Here is a 21,663-nt window from a genome sequence, read left to right as displayed (position 1 = left end):
TAAAATTTAAAATAATTTTTGATATCATAATATACAATTAACGGACATAATTATTAGATCTTTAAATTTCCAGATTCTACGAGGAACCTTTTCCTAATTATCATTACCTTATCTATTTGTCATCTAGTTTTTATTTCTTTCATTTTTATTTTGTCTCATTAACTAAAACAGTTATTTGATTGTGATTGACATAAGCTTTTAGATTTAAAATTGATAAAAATACTTTCTGAGTTTGTTCACTAATTTTGGTAATTTTGTAAAAAAATAACAAAAATACTTTCAATTTTTAACAAATCATTTTCGTTTATTGCGTATCATAAATTAAGAATATTTTTATCAATTGATCGTTATTTAACAGAATTTTTTATTGAATAACAAAAAATAATTGATGATGAACAAATTTAAGAACTATTTTTATATTGATTTCAAATTTCAGAGATAAAAATAAAGAGTGATACTAACTAAAAAGCCTTATTTTTGTTTAATTCATAAACAAAAATAATAAAATTTTAAAATATTAACGAACTGAGCCAGGCTGGAATTAAGGAATGAAGAAACCAGAGTCTAATCCAAATAACGGATTGGGCCCGGAGTCAGATTTATATACATGCACCCAATTGCTATCTGCATTTGGGCTTGGGCCCCATCTTTGGAATTGAAAAATATGGCCTGTTGAAGTAGCCATTAGACCAAGGCTTTGCAATCCAAAAATAGAAAATCTTCAAACCTCTCATTCTATTTTGTTTTTTATGCAGTAAAGTTCGAATACCTCTGTGACTGTCAAAGAAAGAAAACAAATTATCCCTCTTCCCGTAGTAATTGATGCAAGTTAGCTTAGTTAATTAGATTATCGCTCATAGTTGATTTTTTTTTCAAATTCATTAGCTTCAAGCTAATTCGAATGTCGTGTAACAATGTGTTTGTTTCGTTGCACCAAAGTTTGATGTCATCCGTATTATAGCTTTCAGAAAATTAACTTTTCAAAGTTTGATTACCAAGCTAAAAAACGCTCTTCTTGTTTGCTTTAGATTTTTTCAAACTTCTCTTTAAATTATTTTTTTTATTTTTTAAAAAAATGATCAACTTTCTAAAAAAAATCCAAAAAATAAAACAAAAATTAACGAAAAATTCTTAAAAACTTTAGTTTTAATAAAAATGACAAAATAAATGTATAAATAAATAGTAATTTTTAGAAGTAAAAATATCTGTTTCGTTAAAAATAAACAGTAACAAAAGTGTTTCGCAAACCCTCTAAAAAAATCAATACCAGTAGATTCCAGGAAGTACGCAGCACAAGTGTTCACATTTTATCACTCACTTCCTTCCTTCCTCGCTCGCTCCTCGTCAAAACCCTAGCGGATTGCTACAGAATCTCACAGAAGTCTCGCCATCCATGGGTACGCAACTCTAAACCCTAATCCTCTAATCTAATCATCTGTTTAGAAATCTCGGTTCTTAAAATTTCGCCAATTTTCGTGTCCTTTCTTTCTAATTTTTAATTTTTGTAGATTGTTTTTGTTCGGCGATTAAGCTCCGGTAGATCCAGGCGATTGTTTGGCGATTTTATGAGTTCTGATTTGAATCCTTTTTGCTTGTATTCTAGTTCGTCAGGAGTTTGCGAATTATTGTTTTTATCTGTTTCGATTCTCCTTATTTCTGGTAATTTGAGTGAAGGAGTGCAGGATAAAGTTTAGCCATCATGGCTCTTATTTGTGATGAATTATTCGAAATTAATGAGAACGTTTGGTGTTTTTTGTTTCTAAACCAAAATGGGGTGTTAATATTTGATGTTGTGTTGAATTTGAGATTTGATTATAATGAATTATGTAAATGGTAGATATCGAGGAGGAAATCCGATCGTTACAGCTTGATTCGGCAGGTAAATCTAAAAGGGAATTTGAATTATTTGTTTTGGTTAAGATAAATGATTATGATAGCTGTGCTATGGTAAGTATTTAATTTCTGAGTCAATGATTTGGTTAAAATGTAGCAGAAGATAATGAGGTTGTTAATCCAGACGAAGGAAAGCCGGAAGTAGAGAATGATAATAAGATGGAGGAAGGTTGGTAGTATCATCGATTACTTTATTATGTTATTATTTTGTTGAGTAGAGGTTTGGGTTGAGAGGGCATATTTTGATTGTGCTTTATTAGCCTGTGATATGCTTACCACTAAATGCTCCTAGCTACTGCTTATAATGAGTAATGAGTAATACAACGAAGCCTAGAGTACCATTAAAATTGAAAATTTGGAGGGTACAAAATCACTATCAGTTACTGGTTAGATATATCAAGAAAATGGTAGCATGATTGACGATGCTTGTTTAATTTTTCTATTGCTTTTGATTACCCACTTCACATCTTGTTGGTTCAACTTATTTGACGCAATTGACTTGATATGTAGGCTTAAATTTTATTCCTTTCTGTAATTTTCTACTTTGATTTTGTACGGGATCCTTTTGATGGGAGGTAGGGCATGTATTTTTAGATGCTTTTGCCTAGTAATTTGGCTTGATGGGAGATAGATATAGAAGACTAACTCTATTTTTCCCTCCAAATATTGGAACAATTTCAGATTCCAGGGAAGAGATTCGTAAACAGTCTGATAAGTCAGTTGTAGTTGAGCATAAAGGTACTATTGAAGCTCAGTCCGTATTTGTTTTTGTCTGTTATTATTTGTCTTATGTTTTTTTTTTTAAACAATAACTCTTACCACATCACACATAAGTTGCCATGCCAAATTCTATTCCAATGTTCTTCTGGGAGATCAATGTTTGGCCTGAATATGCAGGGAAGGAGAAGGAAACCCCGGATCCAGAAGAAGAACATGATGACATGGAATTAGATAAGAAGAGGCACTTGAATGTTGTTTTTATTGGCCATGTTGGTAAGTTAATTTTTTTCATGATGTTGCTTTTGTCTAAAAAATCTCGTTTTCGATTATTGTCCTGCCTTTATAACTTAGAACTATACACTTGCCGGTTGCCATTAATGTTCCATTTTGTTGTGAACCCAAACGGGGCTTCATAACGTGTCTTCTCTTGGTTGCAGATGCTGGAAAGTCCACAACAGGAGGCCAAATACTTTTTCTTAGTGGCCAGGTTGATGATCGTACAATCCAAAAATATGAAAAAGAAGCAAAGGACAAAAGTAGGGAAAGCTGGTGAGCATATCCTACCCCCTTGTCACCAAGATCCTAATCTTCCCTCAAAATATCAGTAACTTTTGACTTTAGCTGACACATGCAGATAACTAGTTAACAATTTCACAGGCTAGTGAGGTTTGATAGGTTTTCACAATGTTAGAACATTTCTTTAGTGGTATCTCATTCCTTCTCTTGGTTTTCTTAATGTGTTGTTCATTTGAAATATTTTTTTAGTTCACAACTGCATTAACGTATCATCTGATGCAAAAATGGACCTTACTTATGCTGCATGAATTTTTGTACTTGGATCACTGCCCATTGACTATGGTGATGTCATATCTGCTAGGTATATGGCGTATATTATGGACACCAATGAAGAAGAGAGAGTTAAGGTATGGTTTGATTGGTTTGAATACAAAGATGCTGCAATGTTATTGCCTATCTTTAAGTCATTGTCAAATGCTAACTAATTATGCTTACAACATCTAGTTTTGCCAAAAGAACAGCTTGTTGGACTCTAATTATTTTTTTTGGGATATCTTATTGCAGGGTAAAACAGTTGAAGTTGGGCGGGCCCACTTTGAAACCGAGACATCAAGATTCACAATTTTGGATGCACCCGTAAGTTAAATTTTTTTTTTTTTCACGAATCACAAGACCTCACATTTTTTATTTTCTTGGACAATATGGTTTGGCTTGCTGTTTTTGGGTGATTATGAGTCGTACATGTTTGTTAACAGGGCCACAAAAGTTATGTTCCAAATATGATCAGTGGTGCATCTCAAGCTGATGTAGGAGTACTGGTGAGTTACATCCGTGATGCTTAATTACTGCATCAATCCAGCAAAGGGAAATTTTGCATATGTAATAGCATCTCGCTTTTCTCCTTTCTCTTTCTGTTTAGGTAATTTCTGCTCGTAAAGGAGAATTTGAAACCGGGTATGAGAGGGGTGGGCAGACCCGTGAACACGTTCAACTTGCTAAGACATTGGGTGTGTCCAAGATGCTTGTTGTTGTAAATAAAATGGATGAGCCCACTGTGAACTGGTCAAAAGAAAGGTACTTTACTCTCAGTTGGAGCGATTTTTTGGATCTAACACCCTCCCTCTCTTGTATGTGCCCCTACCCCTATTGATTAGTGATTTGTTATGCTTTTAATTTAATTATTTCTCCAGGTACGATGAAATTGTGTCAAAGATGGTACCATTCCTTAAAGCATCAGGCTACAATGTGAAAAAAGGTACATGTATTATTTCTTCGAAAACTTATAGATATGTTATTTTATGGTTTTGGTATGTGGGAAGTCATATGTTACTTTCTATTTTCTCTTTGTTTGGGTTAATGCCATTGACTTAGTAATTATGGTGGATTTCAAGTTGTAATTTATACCTTTGGGGAATAGGTCAGAATCATTTTACTATTCTCAAACCATGATGACACTACATTGATAGAAGGATTGAAAAAAGGGACTAAAGAGTATCTCCAATGGAGATGTCAAAATCCTAGGTGGAATGCCACTGTGCATATTTGACATCAAAAATCTCTTCAATCGAGTTATTTGCTGACTGGATTTGAAAGCTTTGTGATTTGGAGTCAAATTTGACATAAATGTCAAATTTAATTTTAATTAATTTTAATGGCGGGTCCCTTATTCCACCTAACATTTCAACCAATAAAAATTTTGTTTCAACATTTTTTTAATAATTACAACCACCATTTAAAACTCCATTTAAATAATAAAATAACATTTGACAATTCGGTTGGAGAAGTACAAAATTTGACATAAGGCTTCAGATTGCCACATCAGTCATCATTTGTAATTTGACTCTTATAATTTGACATCTCCTTTGGAGATGGTCTAACAGTCGTGTTTTGCTTTGTTTGATATTATGAGAAGAATTAAGGGAGAGTTGAGGTATAGGCAACTCCTTTGGCCTGCAAAAGCTTACTCAATCTCTGAGATTGGAGAAAACAAAAATGGAACCTTTTATTTCAATGAAAATATGTATGCTCAAGTCAGTACATTAAAATAGGGGTATAGTTGAATCATGATTTTATGCTTTTGTTTCTCTTGTTTGTACCCTGTCTGTCAAGAAGTAAATGTTATGTTAGTGGATTTCTTCTTTCATTTTGATTTATTTTCTTTTCTATCTGAACTGATAATAATGGAAGTTTTGAGGCACTGTTTTGTATTATGGTGTATTGACATAGGATGTCATTGGTTTCCACTTTGCTTCTGCAGATGTGCAATTCCTACCTATATCTGGCCTGTTTGGAACAAATATGAAAACCAGATTGGATAAAAGTGTATGTTCGTGGTGGGATGGTCCCTGCCTTTTCGAAGCCCTTGATTCTATTGAAGTTCCTCTACGAGATCCTAAAGGTCCATTCAGGTACGTGGTCTGTTTTTGGACCCTGCCTTTGAACGTCTTAAGTAAGCATCTGTATTGAATCTATCTTTTTTCTTTGAAGCAGTCTGATTGATGTACGTTTATATTTTTTTTCACTTATTAAGGAGACATTTTCTGTAATATTTACAAAATATTCTTTTCCCTTGAAAGGTACCAACAGTTACTAATTAGTGCACTCTGCTAGGAAGCATTATATTGTCAGTTTGTAGTGTGAGGAGTGGCTTGTACTACAATGTCAAAATATTGTTTGAAAATGGAATTTCGGTCATTGGCACCTAGTGAAAATATACGGAGGGTGGTTGATGAGGTGGGGATCATTGGCTCCCTAGAGATTTAGTAAACTGTCAAGAGTAAACGGGAATTGGTGATTTATTGTTAAATGTATTTTCTTTAAATTTCTTTAATCCCCTGAATTCCTTTCTGTAGGATGCCTATCATAGACAAATTCAAGGACATGGGAACAGTTGTTATGGGCAAAGTGGAATCTGGGTCCGTGCGTGAAGGGGATTCATTGTTTATCATGCCAAACAAGGTTCCTTCCTCTTTCCTTTCAAATATTTTTTTCCTTTATAATTTTCCCTTTTTTCTATAAGGATTTTATACTAAAAATACAATTTAACACGTTCGTTTGCAGGTCCCAGTGAAGGCTGTTGCTATATACATTGATGAAGATAGGGTGAAACGTGCCGGCCCAGGTGAAAATCTACGGGTTAGATTATCAGGCATTGATGATGAGGATATATTGTCAGGCTTTGTTGTGTCGAGTGTTGGTAAGTTCTATTTCATGGCGTTTCACTAGATTCTTTATCCATTCTTAAGAGTTTTCAAGTATTTTATTCCTTAAAAGTAAAAAGTTGCATTGCTGCTGCATGTTCGTTTTTTCCCCTTTAAAGTTTGAAGCAATTCTCTTTATTTGTTTACAGAAACTGTCACTATTTATTTTATTTCTTTATTTATCAGTGGGGGGGTGGGGGGATCAAACTTGGAACGTCTCATGACATGGGAAAGAGAAGCACCACTAACTACTACCTAGTTGGCTTTTATTTATTTTTAAGTGAAGAGATGTAAGAGAAGTGAGGATAACAGGAGGGGAGATAGATGGAAATAGAAAAAAACGAAAAAATTGAAAACTATTTGAAACTGTTTTTGGTTCGTTTTTGTTTCAAAAAATCAGTTATCGTATTATTTTATCTCTCCCTCCCTCTGATGTTCTCAATGTTTATGTCATATGTTTGCTCTTAATATACTTTTTTTTTGTTAATGCAGCAAAGCCAATACCTGCCGTTACAGAATTTTTCGCCCAGTTGCAGATTCTTGAACTGCTTGACAATGTAGGAACTCTCTCTCTCTCTCTCTCTCTCTCTCTCTCTCTCATATGATCTTGGTTGGTGAACATGTGTATTTTATCTGAAGCCCTCCATACTTCTCATTAGGCAATTTTGACGGCTGGTTATAAAGCTGTCCTGCATATTCACTCAATTGTTGAAGAATGTGAGATTATTGAGCTTGTCAGTCAAATTGATCCGAAGACGAAGAAACCTATGAAAAAGCATATACGTTTTGTCAAGAATGGTGCCATTGTTGTGTGCAAAATTCAGGTATGTATCGTCGTAATTTTGTAATTAACCCCCCTAAAAAAAAGAGAGGTGGTAAATTTTAAACGTAGTGAGTAGAGCAAATGATTTATGGACATCTGTATGACTCTTAGTTCACTTACCTTGGGCACATGTGCTCCTGCAGGTCAGCAACACGATATGCATTGAGAAGTTTGCGGACTTTCCACAACTAGGGAGGTTTACTCTTCGTACTGAAGGTACTAAATATCTTGCCTGGGTCCTTCTCTTTATACATCGAGGATGTTTTTGGCATGTTGTAGTGAAGGTTATTTCTACGTTCTGCAGGAAAGACTATTGCAGTTGGAAAAGTGATTGACCAACCATCAAATTACCGCAACAATTCAAGTGCTTAAAACAATTTTGGTCAGGTAAGGCTTTTCGAATGCTATTTTCCCGCATACGTTGTCTCTCTTCCAAATTTTATAATTGTGTTTGCATCAAAGTGTTAGCTGCCCATATATTAACGGATTTTGCTACGAGTTGCGTTTGCATTTGCATCCAACACTTACTCAATTCTTCTGTATTTGGGAATTTCCGATCCCATGATAACCTAATGCTTGTTGATTGGTAGATCTGGGTGAGTAGGACCGACTGCGCAGCAGCTTGATGGGTTTGAAGTCAGCGCAGCATTACCTACAACTCAAATTGTATGGACTCTGATACCGGGTTAATATAGTTCGTAGATTTACGTGGTCATATAGTGCTGTTGGGTGCGTATGTGCTCTGGAGTGAGCTCTTGCAGGGTACGTCGACATTTTTTTTAATTTGATGGGTGTAAAGTAGTAGTATTGAATCGAGCCTCCCATTACTGGGTTAATAGATCTCGATGAAAATTCTGATTGATCAGTGGATTTTATTTCTTCTTTGTACCAACTCCGTAAGATCAGTCGAGTTCATTATGGTTAAAATCAAGTGTAGTCGGAGAGCGGTCTCCTATGGTGTGAACAACGTTGGATTTCGAGGGAGAAATGGTGGGAGTGGACACTAATTTAAGCTACGTTATAGACGACTCCTATGGTGTGGCATCTTCGTGAGCATAGAGGCACCGGATCAAGGCATATGTTGAGAGCCCTCACAAAAGCGCGATGTTTTTGTATTTTTGATCTCATCCAACGCAGCTTGAGAGTTGTCATAATCAGGTAGCTTGGCGCTAGTTTTTATCTAATCATTTTCGAGTGGTTTAGGATAGTGAATTATTGAAGTGGGTTTTTGGTTGATGCGTTGACAAAGTAGAAGGAGGTTCTCTTATGACCACCACTGCGCACTGCCCAATGCCCATGATGGGTTGATTGGGCATGGTCGGCTGTTGGATTTTGCTTCATTTGCTTCACGGCATATCTTCTCGTGGACGACGACAGAGGGACCAACTGTATTCCACTCTCTTCTTTGTTCTTGGGGTTGTGAAAGAGGATAACCGACACGCACTTGGATCTGTAGAAATCTTACAGTCCTGGTGAGATAGAGGGAAAATATATGAGAAAATGAGAGATGAAGATTGGTTAAAAGAAAGATGCCCGAGACTCAAGAATTTGAGGTGTTAGTCGATTTCCTTCCCTGAATTTGTCATTAATGTCTAATTTTCTTCTTGAATTTTAATTTTAGTCGATCATCATCATGAACTTTTATAGTTAGACAATTTTTCTCTCGCCGATATATTTACGAATTTTTCGTCTATATCTGGTTGCGTGGATATTACATTTTTCGTATATGGAATGCTACATAAACTGAAGACTAAAAATAACTTGAAATTTAACTTTTTCCATTTTTCAAGTTTTTGTTTAATTCGTTCTCTTTACTCACAAAGCTTCATTCATCTCTTCTCTTTTGAGAAGAAGTACGATATTCATTAATAATGAGGGAATCCATACAATGCTAAGAATAGGGTTGCACGTCGTTAAGGGCCTCAACAAAAACTTTGTCGGGGATTTCAACCCAGTCTAAGGAAAAAAGAGCGTTCTGCATCAAATTACAAGATGGAGTTGCTATCCTCAAATAGAGAATCTAAGATAATATCTGGCGGTTCTTCAACCCACGTCAAGGTTTGGTTACTGTCAAGCTATATTTTGCCAAGCAATGTGCAACATTGTTGGCCTTGCTTCCACACTTTTGTTTATTTTTATCTTTTGAATTGATTGAATAAGAATACTAAAATAGTATCTGATATCATTTAATTTTCATCATGGCATTTGTGGCTAAATCCACAGAGAAAACCAAGTATCATTATATATACATACATTATATATACACATGTTCACCTCCAATGCTTCAGTAGTTCTAAGCATTCTCTCAGTGACTACTTCATTTCCGAGAGAGAGAGAGAGAGAGAGAGAGAGAGAGAGAGAGGAGAGATGGAAGATGAAATATTTCCTATGATGGGAGGAGATGGCCCAAACAGCTAAGCCAAAAATTCTAATTTACAGGTATGTCTCCGGGCAATCTCCAGCGAACCGAGTCATGCTGTATGTTTACCGTGCTAGCTACGAATTATTAATTCCCCATGTGTGTAAGTATCGATCATCAAACGCTAGTTTGTCGTTTGACTGTTGTGTTTTCTAAACCATTCGGATCATGCATAAATACTTTACAAGGCACGTACATAACTGAGCGAAGTGAACATGTATGTATGCAAATCTGAGCTTATCAAAGTTTTTTAGGGTTTGTGCTCGTAATTTGCACCAAAGTTTGAATTCTCTTCTCAATAGTTTAGATGAACGAAGTGTAAAATGTTGCTTCAATAAAAAAAAAATGTACGTATGTTGATCATTAAGAAACTAACTATTGTGTTAATTGTCAATGTCTTGTAGAGAAAGGCAGCTGATGTTATAACGTCCGGAAGATTGGTTCCAGCAATATTCGCAAACCTCGACATAGAAAATCCGCAGCACTCTTCGATTTCAATCGCATTCCGGATTGCCCATTTGGGGTGTTCGGTTGGAGCCAAAACATTCATTCAAGTCAAGAACATAGTTGATGCAGTAGCTCAAAAATATCAGCACACTACAATTCAAGTACCAGAATTTCAAGTTTACTTCAGTGACCTTGTTTCGAATGATTTCAATTATCTTTCCGCCACTCTCCCCCGAGACAAGCAGTACTTTGCGGCAGGTGTCCCAGGCTTAGGAATAGGCAACGGTTATGGTGGACAGGTAATCGCGGTTATTACCTATAACCGTTTAAGATTTTACCCACATAATCGTTTACCCGTTGGGTATTTACATAAATGGGTATACCCATACCCATAACCGTTTATAAACGGTTAACCATACCCATAACCGCATATCCATTTACCCATAACCGCGTGCCCGTTTACTTTTTTCTTTTACCCGTCTACCTATTTTTTTAACAACTTGAAAATTAAAAAGAAATTTGTCATAATTTTCTTTTTTCTAATTATTAAATACCGTTATGAGTACACTTAACATGTATTTTTATATTAACGGCAATATTATTTATGAATATATGCGATGTCTCTCAATTATTTGACGGTCAATCTATTACAAGAATCATGCATGGTTGTAGGTTAATTAATATTCTTGTATACATATACATACATACATATATATATATATATATATATATATATATATGTAACGCATCAGTCTGCTAATAGGCTAATTTGATAAATATTTGGATTTTTATTAGAAACATATGTTCATCGATCCATGCCATTTAATCAATTTCTAATTTTGGGGTCAAATATTTATTGAAAACTTGAGGCCAATTAAATATATATATATATAGGTACACATAATCTAATAATAATATGTTTCTAAATACTCAAGATAATCATTATCTTGAATTGGTCAAAACTCCAAAAAACTTCAAAACAAAACTGTCAAACACTAATGCTTTAGAACATTCAATTGCATATATTAAATATTAGCTCGTTCTATCAACTATATTTTTCTCTCAAGTGAGGCATGCATATATATTATATGATCCTTTATAACCAAATATATCTTGGGATACTAAACCTAGTTAGGAACTAATTTTTTTTATAATTTTTTTATTTTTAGTTTTACATATATTAAAATAAACAGTTAAATGGGTACCCGTTTATAACCGCGGGTAATACCCATAACCGTCCATTTAAATTTCACGGGTAAACGGTTATACCTATAACCATTTATTTATCTAAACAGTTACCCATAACCGTAACCGTCAAATTTAAATGGGCGGATAACCGCGGTTACTCATAACCAATGGGTATTTGCCCATCCCTAATGAGAATCCTCTTGACCAAACTCATTGGGCCGTTCAAATTTTATCCAACGATTACAATTATTATAACTTTTAGAGGGCCCCCTGTTTGTAGCCGTTGGATAAAATTTCAACGGCTTGATAGGCTTGGTCAGGAGAATCCTCAACCTTTGCTTAGGAGAGGATCTTGATCCGTATGTTTTGATATGGGTCTAATGTATTGCACAGTCATAGATAAGGTCTAATAAGTAGAGCAATTAAAGTGTCCATAATTTGAAAACAAAATTGCACCGACTGTCGTTGAAAGTTTTATCATGACTCTTCTAGAATTAACATGGAACTTTAAGTTACAAATCAAATTTCATCATTTCATAAAAAACTTTCATCATTTTTAGTGTAAAATATATCGTTGTATTAAAAAAAAAAAGTTACTCATTAAATCTCGTCATTTCATCAAAAAATCTATCCGACTCCTGTTTTGAATTTTCCTCGCGATTCCTGCAGATTAGTATCCAAATTTGAATTCGCATGAAACTATGAGCACTACAAGTAATTTTACATGTTTTCGTTGAGTCGTTTTCGTTTTTGCTAGTATTTGTTACATGATTCTAGTCTACATGATTCGCGAGTATTATACATTAATTGTCTTATGTAAGTAATTGCTCAAGAGGCTTTTGACATTGATTGTGTTAGCTTTAGGGGCTTTTAAGGTACCTGAGTTGAAAAAAAAAATAGAAAAATAATATAACTAATAGCGAGGCCCCCCAAGAGATTTATAGGTGTCCGAAATTTTGGAAATGTCCTAAATTAATTTTAGGAAATATGTGGTGCGAATAGAATGACTCTAACTTTGGCTTATAGTACACAGTTTTTTGTGAAAAAAAAAATTTGAAATTTTTAGCTTTAAGAAATATTTTGCGCTGGAGTTAAGGAAAATATTGCAAAACCTTTGGATGTGATCCTACCGATTATTAGGTCCTGAAACTATTTTTTATTGATTCTTAAAGTGAGAAAATAGAAAAATATCTTTAAATTTAGGTTTTAAATCATTGATTACAAGTGTTTAAAATTTAATTATAATATATTTTGCATGGAAAAAATATATTTTGAAAAACACGAATATGATAGTTTGTTGTTATGGTAAGAAAAATAAAAGAAACATTAACAAAATAAAAAATAAAAAATAAAAAAAACTAAAAAGGGAGGGATCGGTATGAAGATAGCGACTTTTAAGAAAATTAGTCGCTATCTTTTAAGCGATTATTCTCAGAGAAAATCGCTAAAAAAGTACCGATCGTATCATTTTCTATTTTTTTTTCTTTTTCCATTGAATAGCTATAGTAGAGTAAAATAGTAATCACAATACAAAGTATCAACCTAACAACACAAAGTGCTGATACATGGAGTCCTATTCATAGACCTAATTAAAAAAATAACTAAAAATTGGACTAATCTAATTGTTAGGCCATAAAATTGGGAAAGGGATCATTTCTGGATGTCTTCTACCAAATCCACCCAATCAACTAATTTAGACCTTTGAAATTTAGTCCAACGGCTAAAATTATTATAACTTTTAAAGGGGCCCCCTGTTTGTAGCCGTTGAATCAAATTTCAAGGGCATTGATTGATTGATTGGGTGGATTTGGTGAAAGGGATTCGAAGAGGATCTCTTTCCATAAAATTGGACCTATTTCAAGTTAGTTTATTTACACATAATAGATTTGTAAGGAAGAAGTTAATTTAAAACACATATTAATGAAACTATTTTTTGTCAACTATAAGAGGGTGAAAAAATATTTTTATCTTCTATCACAAAATAAAATTATGGACAATAAAGTAATTTGCACAAACTAAATTTTACAGTTGTTTTTAAAAGCATCATCTGTCACATCCCGCCCCGGGACGGATCACTTCCCGGGCCTGCTCCACCACCGTAGCACGATATTGTCTGGTTTGGGCTTACCATTCCCTCACGGTTTTGTTTTTGGGAACTCATGAGCAACTTCCCAGTGGGTCACCCATCATGGGATTGCTCTAGCCCCCTTCTCGCTTAACTTCGGAGTTCCTACGGAACCCGAAGCTAGTGAGCTCCCAAAAAGCCTCGTGCTAGGTAGGGATGAGAATATACATATAAGGATCACTCCCCTGGGCGATGTGGGATGTCACAATCCACCCCCTTAGGGGCCCGACGTCCTCGTCGGCACACTTCCGGCCAGGGATTGGCTTTGATACCAATTGTCACATCCCGGCCCGGGGCAGATCACTTCCCGGGCCCGCTCCACCACCGTAGCACGATATTGTCCGCTTTGGGCTTACCATTCCCTCACAGTTTTGTTTTTGGGTGACCCACTGGGAAGTTACTCGTGAGTTCCCAAAAATAAAACCGTGAGGGAATGGTAAGCCCAAAGTGGACAATATCATGCTACGGTGGTGGAGCGGGTCTGGGAAGTGATCCGCCTCGGGCCGGGATGTGACATCATCTACATGTAATCCTAACAAATCACCTAAAAGAACTCCGGATTTTTACGGGTGTATTGTTTTATGAAACTTCGAATTTCTATGGCACTTATTTTCAAAATTTCAAGTTCGAGTTTATGTACGAACTCTAGGTTCATGATACTTGCAAACAAACACAATATACTTATGTAGTGAGCGAGAATAGCTTCGGGACCTATATGTGAAAAGAATGAGTGACGACCCAAAATATGGGGCTGTCGTGGCTTGCAAGCCCAAGAGAGTGGTTGTTGGGTTGCTAGGCAACAAAGGAGAAGTAAATGGGTTAACAGATTATATACCCAATTATTGGGCTAAGAAGGAAAAGTGAAAAACAAGGCCTAACCCATGGGCTTGTTATATTGTGTTAGAATACATAAATTGCAAACTAGAATGACATATAGATTAAAAGTATTAGAACATATTGAAAACATGGGGGAACAAGCATATAATGAGTGCTTATTCAAGTATTGAACAAATCTCGTACAATTTATTGAAAAATAAAGTACAAAATGAAAGTAATTTATTTCCTGTCTAAGTAAGAGTCGTGACCTAGGTGGGTTCCTAGGCGGACTAAGCAGGCGCCTAAGCAAGTATGGACATCATTTCTTATTTTCAAACAATTAGGGATTAATTGGAACGGTGACCAGCCACCTAATCCAAGATAGGTTTTTTAGACCAGTGGCAATTATTCATCAACTAAATATTAATAAAAATAAAACTCAAGGGGTGGACCCTTGAGCAAAGAAAAACATGAAGAGAGAGAAGGTTTTTTAGAAAATGAGTAGGTTGAGTTTGAATTGTTAATATAAATATTCAAAGTTTGTAAAAATAGAGAGTGATGTTGGTGATGAAAAGTTAAACATAGTTGCTAAAATAGTTTTTTGTTTTTTTTTTTTTTTTTTTTTTTTTTTACATTATTCACTTGCTAGTTTAACAAAAATTTTGTTAAGTTTTTTTAACACTGTTCACTTGCTAGCTTAATAAAAATTTAGAATTTCTCATGAAGATGGTGACGCAACACGAAGTGATAAAAGGGTTACCGTGTAATCCCTTATGGAACAAAGTCTGGAGTCCACCAGAAAGTTGAGAAAATTCTAAAGGATAATTTGATAATTGATTGAAAGATGAAAGATGCTTACAAATAAGAAGCTAGATGGTTTAAATAAACAAATTACAACCCCTTGGGGCATCTCAAAAGACTTAGGTAATTAAGACGAAAACTAGAAGACAGATAATAAAGCCCTTGGAACCCCAAAAGACAAATAATAAAAAGCTCTATTTATTAGTAAACTGCTATTGTTGACAAGTTTATGCAAAAGATGGCTCAAGCCACTTTTGTAGGAGAATTGAACACCACTTCTATGACCGCGTCACGGTCCCAATTTTGACATCATAATATTTGTTGCTGCCTTTTATGTCACCATATTGAATGAATCCAACATTTTCCAACTTTAATTCTTCTTTTTCAAAATCTGAAACATTTTATTTTATTTTTCTTTCTTTGTTGGAAGTGACATGTATCTGTCCTACATCAGATGGTTACTCATTGTCATTTATGAACTTTCAGTTTGGTTTTTAACTCCTAATGTCTTTCAAATTTATCATTTTTTTGTCTCATAGCTAGTATTCTCAACTTGAATAGACGAAGATAACCTAATTTCAGAGAAAAATTACAATAGAGGCAAATTTTAATGTTTTAAAAGATTGCGGGGCTTTAATTCGCCTATATTAAACAAGGGAAGGATGTACTATTCGAATGCGCCTATTGAAGTTGGTCACGCATATTCAGTTCAGAATGCAAAAGACATGAAGTGTTTTCTGGATGCTCGAGCGGAAGAGCTCGCTCCTAGAGGCTTACTGGTGCTTCTTATTGATCGTAGTCTTGGATTAGTTAATCGCTTCGGTTTTAGCCTTAGAGTCAAATGAAATACTTAAAACCCAGAATAAAAGTTCTAAAGGTCAATTCTATATGCTAAATGATCAAGCCTGTCAATAATTGAGATGTTCATCGTGTAATTAGTGGTGGACCGTTGACCCGTCTTTCTGAAATCTTAACACTTAAATTTGTATGAGCATTGCAGGGGTTAATAAGCCAAGACAAACTGGACACTTTCAACCATCCAACGTACAGGCCATCAATGGAGGAGCTGAGCGAGCTAGTACACGAAAACGGGTGTTTTTGTTGGTATTTGACAGTTTACTAACTCAATACCAAAATATGTGGGTGATAAGTTTACAAACTCTATCACACCTCTTTCACTTTGCACTCTCAAATAAAATTGGACAAAGAAAGAAATAGAGAAAGGAGGGAAGCAACAAGCTTTGGCTAAACACTTGGACTTTGATATATGAAAAGGTCTATAAACTATTGGAATAAGAAAGCTTACAAGCTTCTTCACAATTGGAAGTGGGATTTGGATGGGATGATTTACAATGCTTGAGAACTTGGGTATTTATAGCAAACCAAATGATTAAACTAAGATTATTTATTACCACACAAAACACATTAATTGCACCTAATAATTTTTATTCAACCATACCTAACATTGCCTAACTTTCAATGTCTAACTTTGACATTGATTTTCAACAATAGCTAGCAGCAACATTTTACAACCTGTTTTGATTTGAATTTCCAACACACCTCCGCAAATCAAAACGCCTTCATTCCTAGCATTTCACGCAGTAGCCGGAATGTTTCAATTGGCAATGGCTTTGTGAAGATGTCTGCCACTTGTTCCTTGGTGTGACAGTAGACAAGTTCAATTGTCTTTTGCTTCACATGGTCCCTTAGAAAATGGAACCTGGTATCAATGTGCTTGCTCCTTCCATGTTGAACAGGATTCTTTGCAAGTTTGATTGCAGACACGTTATCTACATGAATCACAGTCGATTCCACTTGTGGATGACACACTGACTTCAACAGATTTCTTAACCAAATTGCCTCACACACGGTTGAGGCTACAGCAACATACTCGGCTTCACATGATGACAAAGCAACAATTGATTGCTTCTTTGAAGTCCATGAGAAAGCTGTTGATCCTAGAAAAAACACATAGCCAGTTGTGCTTTTCCTTTCATCTTGGTCACCTCCCCAATCACTATCTGAATAACCAAATAATTTTGCATCTTCACCAAAATTATAAAATAGACCATAGTTTAGAGTACCTCTTATGTACCTCAAAATTCTCTTGGCGGCCAGCCAATGAGACTCCCTTGGTGTTTCCATGTATCGACTCACGAGTCCAACACCATAAACTATATCAGGTCTTGTGATTGTAAGGTACCTTAGGCTTCCAACGAGGCTTTTGTACACTGTTGAGTTTACAAACTCACCCTCTCCTCCTTTGGACAGCTTCAATCCAGTTGCGACTGGGGTATTGACAGTGTTGCACTTGTCCATATTGAACTTCTTCAATATGTCTCTCATGTACCTTTGTTGAGAGATGTAGATACCATCACTTTCTTGCTTCACTTCTATGCCAAGAAAGTATGACATTAATCCATTGTCAGTCATCTCGAATTCACTGAACATGGATTGCTTGAACTCATGGAACATTGCCTCATTGTTTCCTGTAAACAATAAATCATCTACATAGAGACAAATAATTAAGAACTCCCCTTTTTCACCATTCTTCATGTAAACTGAATGCTCGTATGGACATTTCTGAAATCCATTTTGGTGAAGGTAGTTGTCGATCCTTGAGTTCCAAGCTCGTGGTGCTTGCTTGAGGCCGTACAAAGCCTTCTTCAAACGATACACCTTATCTTCTTCTCCTTGTACTTGGAAGCCTTCCGGTTGTTCCACGTACACTTCTTCCTCAAGTACTCCATTAAGGAAGGCTGACTTGACATCTAGTTGATAAATTTTCCATTTATGATGTGCGGCAAGAGAGATTAGCAATCTTACCGTGTCAAGTCTCGCAATTGGAGCATAGACTTCATCATAGTCCACTCCATACTTCTGTTTGTAGCCCTTTGCTACAAGCCTTGATTTGTATCGATCCACACTCCCATCTGCAGTGCGTTTGATCTTGTAAACCCACTTGACACCAATAACCTTCTGATTTGGTGGGAGCTTTGTCAGCTCCCAAGTGTCATTCTTCTCGATGGCATGGATCTCTTCTTCCATGGCTTTCTTCCAACAATCTTCTTCCACAGCTTCATTGAATGAGAAAGGCTCGTGGTCTGCATATAAGCAGAAAAAGTTGGTTTCTTCTTCTTCTTCTTGTCCATAAATCTCTGTGAGACTCCTTAACCTCACTGGAGTTGAGGAGCTGCTTTCCTCACTAGATGTAGGACCACTCCTTGCAATTCTGTGCATTGGAGTTGTTGTGATTGTTTGAGCAGGTTGTTGCTCAATCGGTGGTACAACTTCTGGTTCTTCAAAATCAGTGGAGACGATCTTCTCTTTACTGACTTCTTTGTTGTTCCACGTCCATGTCTCTTCCTCACTGAAGATGACATCTCTACTAACCACTAGTTTGCCAGTTAGTGGGTTGTAGAGCTTGTATGCCTTGGACTCTTCACTATAGCCCACAAACACACACTTCTCACCTCTATCATCAAGTTTCCTCCTCTTGGCTTCTGGAACTTGAGCATATGCAACACACCCAAAAATTCTTAGGTGTGTAACATTCGGCTTGTATCCACTCCAAGCCTCTTGTGGTGTCATCCTCTTGACACTCTTTGTTGGACATCGATTCAACAAATAAATCGAACAAGCTACAGCTTCTGCCCATAACTCTTTTGGCAAATTCTTCTCCTTAAGCATGGACCTTGTCATGTCAAGGATGGTTCGATTCTTTCTTTCGGCTATCCCATTTTGCTGTGGGGTATAGGCAGCAGTAAGTTGATGCCTAATTCCTTGCTCCTTGCAGTATGCTTGGAAAGCATTGGAGGTGTACTCTCCACCTCTATCTGATCTCACAGCCACAAGCTTGTGGTTACTTTCTGCCTCTGTGAGTGCCTTGAACTCCTTGAAAATTTTTAAGGCAGCTGACTTCTCCTTGAGAAAATAGACCCAAGTCTTTCTACTGAAATCATCAATGAAGGTAATAAAATACCTATTACCTCCATAAGACATGGGATCCAATGGACCACATATATCTGTGTGCACCAACTGCAGTGGTGCCTTTGCTCTCTATGTATCACCAACAGGGAACGATAGTCGTGCTTGCTTGCCAAGCACACAACCTTCACATACTTGGCGTGTGGCTTCAATCTGGGGTAGACCACGAACCATTCCTCCACTTGACAGCAACTTTAGGCCATTGAAATTAAGATGGCCAAATCGAAGATGCCATTTCCATGACTCATCTTCCATTACACCGATGTTGCAGCTTCCAATCTTTGTGTTCAAATTCAACGGAAACATCCGGTTCTTTGACATTCGAACACGTGCAATAAGCTTTCTCCTTGCATTCCTGAGAGTGAGAAGCATGTTCTCCATATGTATAATGTACCCTTTCTGGAGCAGTTGACCAATGCTCAGAATGTTGCTCTTCATACCTGGTATGTAGTAGGTATCGGAGATGTATTCTTCTCTTCCATCCTTCTGGATGATCTTGATCTTCCCTTTGCCTTCAACTGGCAACTTTGAGGAGTCACCAAGACTTACAGATCCATAGGCCCCTTTTTTGAGTTCGGCAAAAAACTCCTTCTTTCCACACATGTGATTGCTTGCACCAGAGTCCAAATACCAAACATCTTGTTGGCTACTGGAATCATGGTGTGCTAGTAAGACTGTAAGTTCTTCATCAGTATTTCCACTTGATTCTGCCATGTTGACATGCTCACCATTTTTATGTGAACATTCATTGGCATAATGTCCATATTGCTTACAGTTGTGACACTGGATATGCGCCTTTCCTCGAGTAGATCTCCACTCCTGAGACTGACCTTGATTTTGTGCATAGCCTCGACCTCTTCCTCGGGCTCGTCCTCGGCTACGGTTGGATGAGCTCCCACGACGTGAGTTCCACTGCCCACGACCTTTATTTGGTTTGTCAATATTCAACTTTGACTCCAAAGCTTGCTCTAGCGTTGTGGGGCTTGCATTCTTCTGAATGCGTTGCTCGTGAACTAGGAGGGATCCTAGTAGCTCTTCTGCGCTCATCACCTCCAAATCCTTGGATTCCTCAATGGCAGTCACCACATGCTCAAACTTAGATGTGAGTGACCGGAGTATCTTCTCCACAACTCGTACTTCATCGAGTCTCTCGCCATTTCTCCTCATCTGATTTACTATCACAATGAGCCTTGAGTGATAGTCGGAGATGCTCTCCCCTTCATTCATATGAGCAGTTTCAAAATCTGCTCGAAGTGATTGTAACCTCACTTTCTTGACTCGATCTACTCCTTTGTAGATTGTACTGAGTGTATCCCATACTTGCTTGCTCGTTGTTGCTTCTGCAACCTTCTCGAACGTTGAATCTTCCAAACCCTGGTATAGAAGATACAGCGCCTTTTGGTCCTTCTTTCGTAAGTCCTTGAGAGTGTTCCTTTGATCCGCAGTATATACGGCTTCTTGCTCGGCAGTGGGTACAACATACCCACTACTGACAACTTCCCATAGCTCCTGTGATCCAAGCAATGCTTTGAATTGGATGCACCATCTTTCATAATTTTCTTTCTTCAATGTGGGAACTTGGAGTTGCACTAAGTTGGACGCCATAACTGCTGCACCTGCCAGAATGGTATTCTGGCTCTGATACCAATTGTTGGTATTTGACAGTTTACTAACTCAATACCAAAATATGTGGGTGATAAGTTTACAAACTCTATCACACCTCTTTCACTTTGCACTCTCAAATAAAATTGGACAAAGAAAGAAATAGAGAAAGGAGGGAAGCAACAAGCTTTGGCTAAACACTTGGACTTTGATATATGAAAAGGTTTACAAACTATTGGAATAAGAAAGCTTACAAGCTTCTTCACAATTGGAAGTGGGATTTGGATGGGATGATTTACAATGCTTGAGAACTTGGGTATTTATAGCAAACCAAATGATTAAACTAAGATTATTTATTACCACACAAAACACATTAATTGCACCTAATAATTTTTATTCAACCATACCTAACATTGCCTAACTTTCAATGTCTAACTTTGACATTGATTTTCAACAATAGCTAGCAGCAACATTTTACAACCTGTTTTGATTTGAATTTCCAACAGTTTTGAGATTGCAAGACTGGAAAAGCAACCTCGGGTGTCCACCTCTTATAGTACAACAGGAGAGGTTAGAGCTGGCATGGGAAGCCTTCTCACAAAGAAAATCGAAGCACAACCGCGTCGAGTCCTCACTGCTGGTGTTGATGATTTGGCTTCCACATTATTTGTCGTTCTCAAGCGAAAACATTGAGAAAATAAAGATACGTTGTGCATATTCAGTTGATCAGTTATATGTTCTGTTCTTAGTTGTTGCTCTATTGCTTTCGTTGTAACTTGTAAGGAATAAAAGTTGGTGGTGGATTGTTAATTTCTCTTCCATGTTGAAGGTTGGATTATGACAACTAGTTGTTGAGATTGTTATATAATTGAAAAATCTAAAGGCAATGGTGGTTGAGGGGATACTCGAAAACCCTAAACCAACACCTTCATCGCAGTCAACAACATCATAGAAACCCTATTTCAAACATTTCAGATCGAAGGCTACAAAACTTCCCCACCGGAATTCCACTTATACTCCAATGACCATGTTTCAAATGATTTGACTACTCTCTTTCAGCACGTTTCCCAAACTTCTCAAGCGCAAATATTGCTTAGAATGCGCATCGGGCAGCTGTCTGTCTCGA

The 21,663-nt window shown here is 36.6% G+C and overlaps 1 protein-coding gene and 1 pseudogene across 4 annotated transcripts; both read left to right on the top strand.

Moving 5' to 3' along the window:
* The first annotated feature begins 1,279 nt into the window (after positions 1-1,279).
* On the top strand, positions 1,280-8,036 carry LOC137710715 (uncharacterized). Of its 4 annotated transcripts, none has more exons than XM_068449823.1 (20): positions 1,288-1,397; positions 1,509-1,569; positions 1,838-1,879; positions 1,994-2,062; positions 2,575-2,631; positions 2,791-2,886; positions 3,051-3,162; positions 3,491-3,536; positions 3,694-3,765; positions 3,885-3,947; positions 4,049-4,203; positions 4,320-4,384; positions 5,387-5,537; positions 5,982-6,087; positions 6,190-6,325; positions 6,822-6,886; positions 6,989-7,153; positions 7,296-7,368; positions 7,457-7,539; positions 7,743-8,036. In XM_068449823.1, the coding sequence occupies exons 2-19, from the start codon at positions 1,566-1,568 to the stop codon at positions 7,522-7,524; spliced, it is 1,545 nt and encodes a 514-aa protein (XP_068305924.1). In that variant the 5' UTR covers positions 1,288-1,397; positions 1,509-1,565; the 3' UTR covers positions 7,525-7,539; positions 7,743-8,036. The 4 variants fall into 4 exon arrangements, with proteins under 4 accessions (XP_068305923.1, XP_068305921.1, XP_068305924.1 ...); XM_068449821.1 differs by having other exon boundaries at positions 1,991-2,062; XM_068449822.1 differs by lacking the exon at positions 1,509-1,569 and having other exon boundaries at positions 1,280-1,397.
* Positions 8,037-8,169: 133 nt separating this feature from the next.
* On the top strand, positions 8,170-21,413 carry LOC137710247 (loganic acid O-methyltransferase-like; annotated as a pseudogene).
* The last annotated feature ends 250 nt before the right edge of the window (positions 21,414-21,663 follow it).

This window comes from Pyrus communis, chromosome 12 (genome assembly GCF_963583255.1).
Source record: "Pyrus communis chromosome 12, drPyrComm1.1, whole genome shotgun sequence".
Lineage (NCBI taxonomy): Eukaryota > Viridiplantae > Streptophyta > Magnoliopsida > Rosales > Rosaceae > Pyrus > Pyrus communis.
This window is presented reverse-complemented; position numbering and strand designations above follow the sequence as displayed.

Coding starts and splice junctions, on each gene's coding strand:
- LOC137710715 (XM_068449820.1), top strand. Junction 3,537..3,693: donor ATGAAGAAGAGAGAGTTAAG/GTATGGTTTGAT, acceptor ATCTTATTGCAG/GGTAAAACAGTTGAAGTTGG. Junction 4,204..4,319: donor GTGAACTGGTCAAAAGAAAG/GTACTTTACTCT, acceptor TTATTTCTCCAG/GTACGATGAAATTGTGTCAA.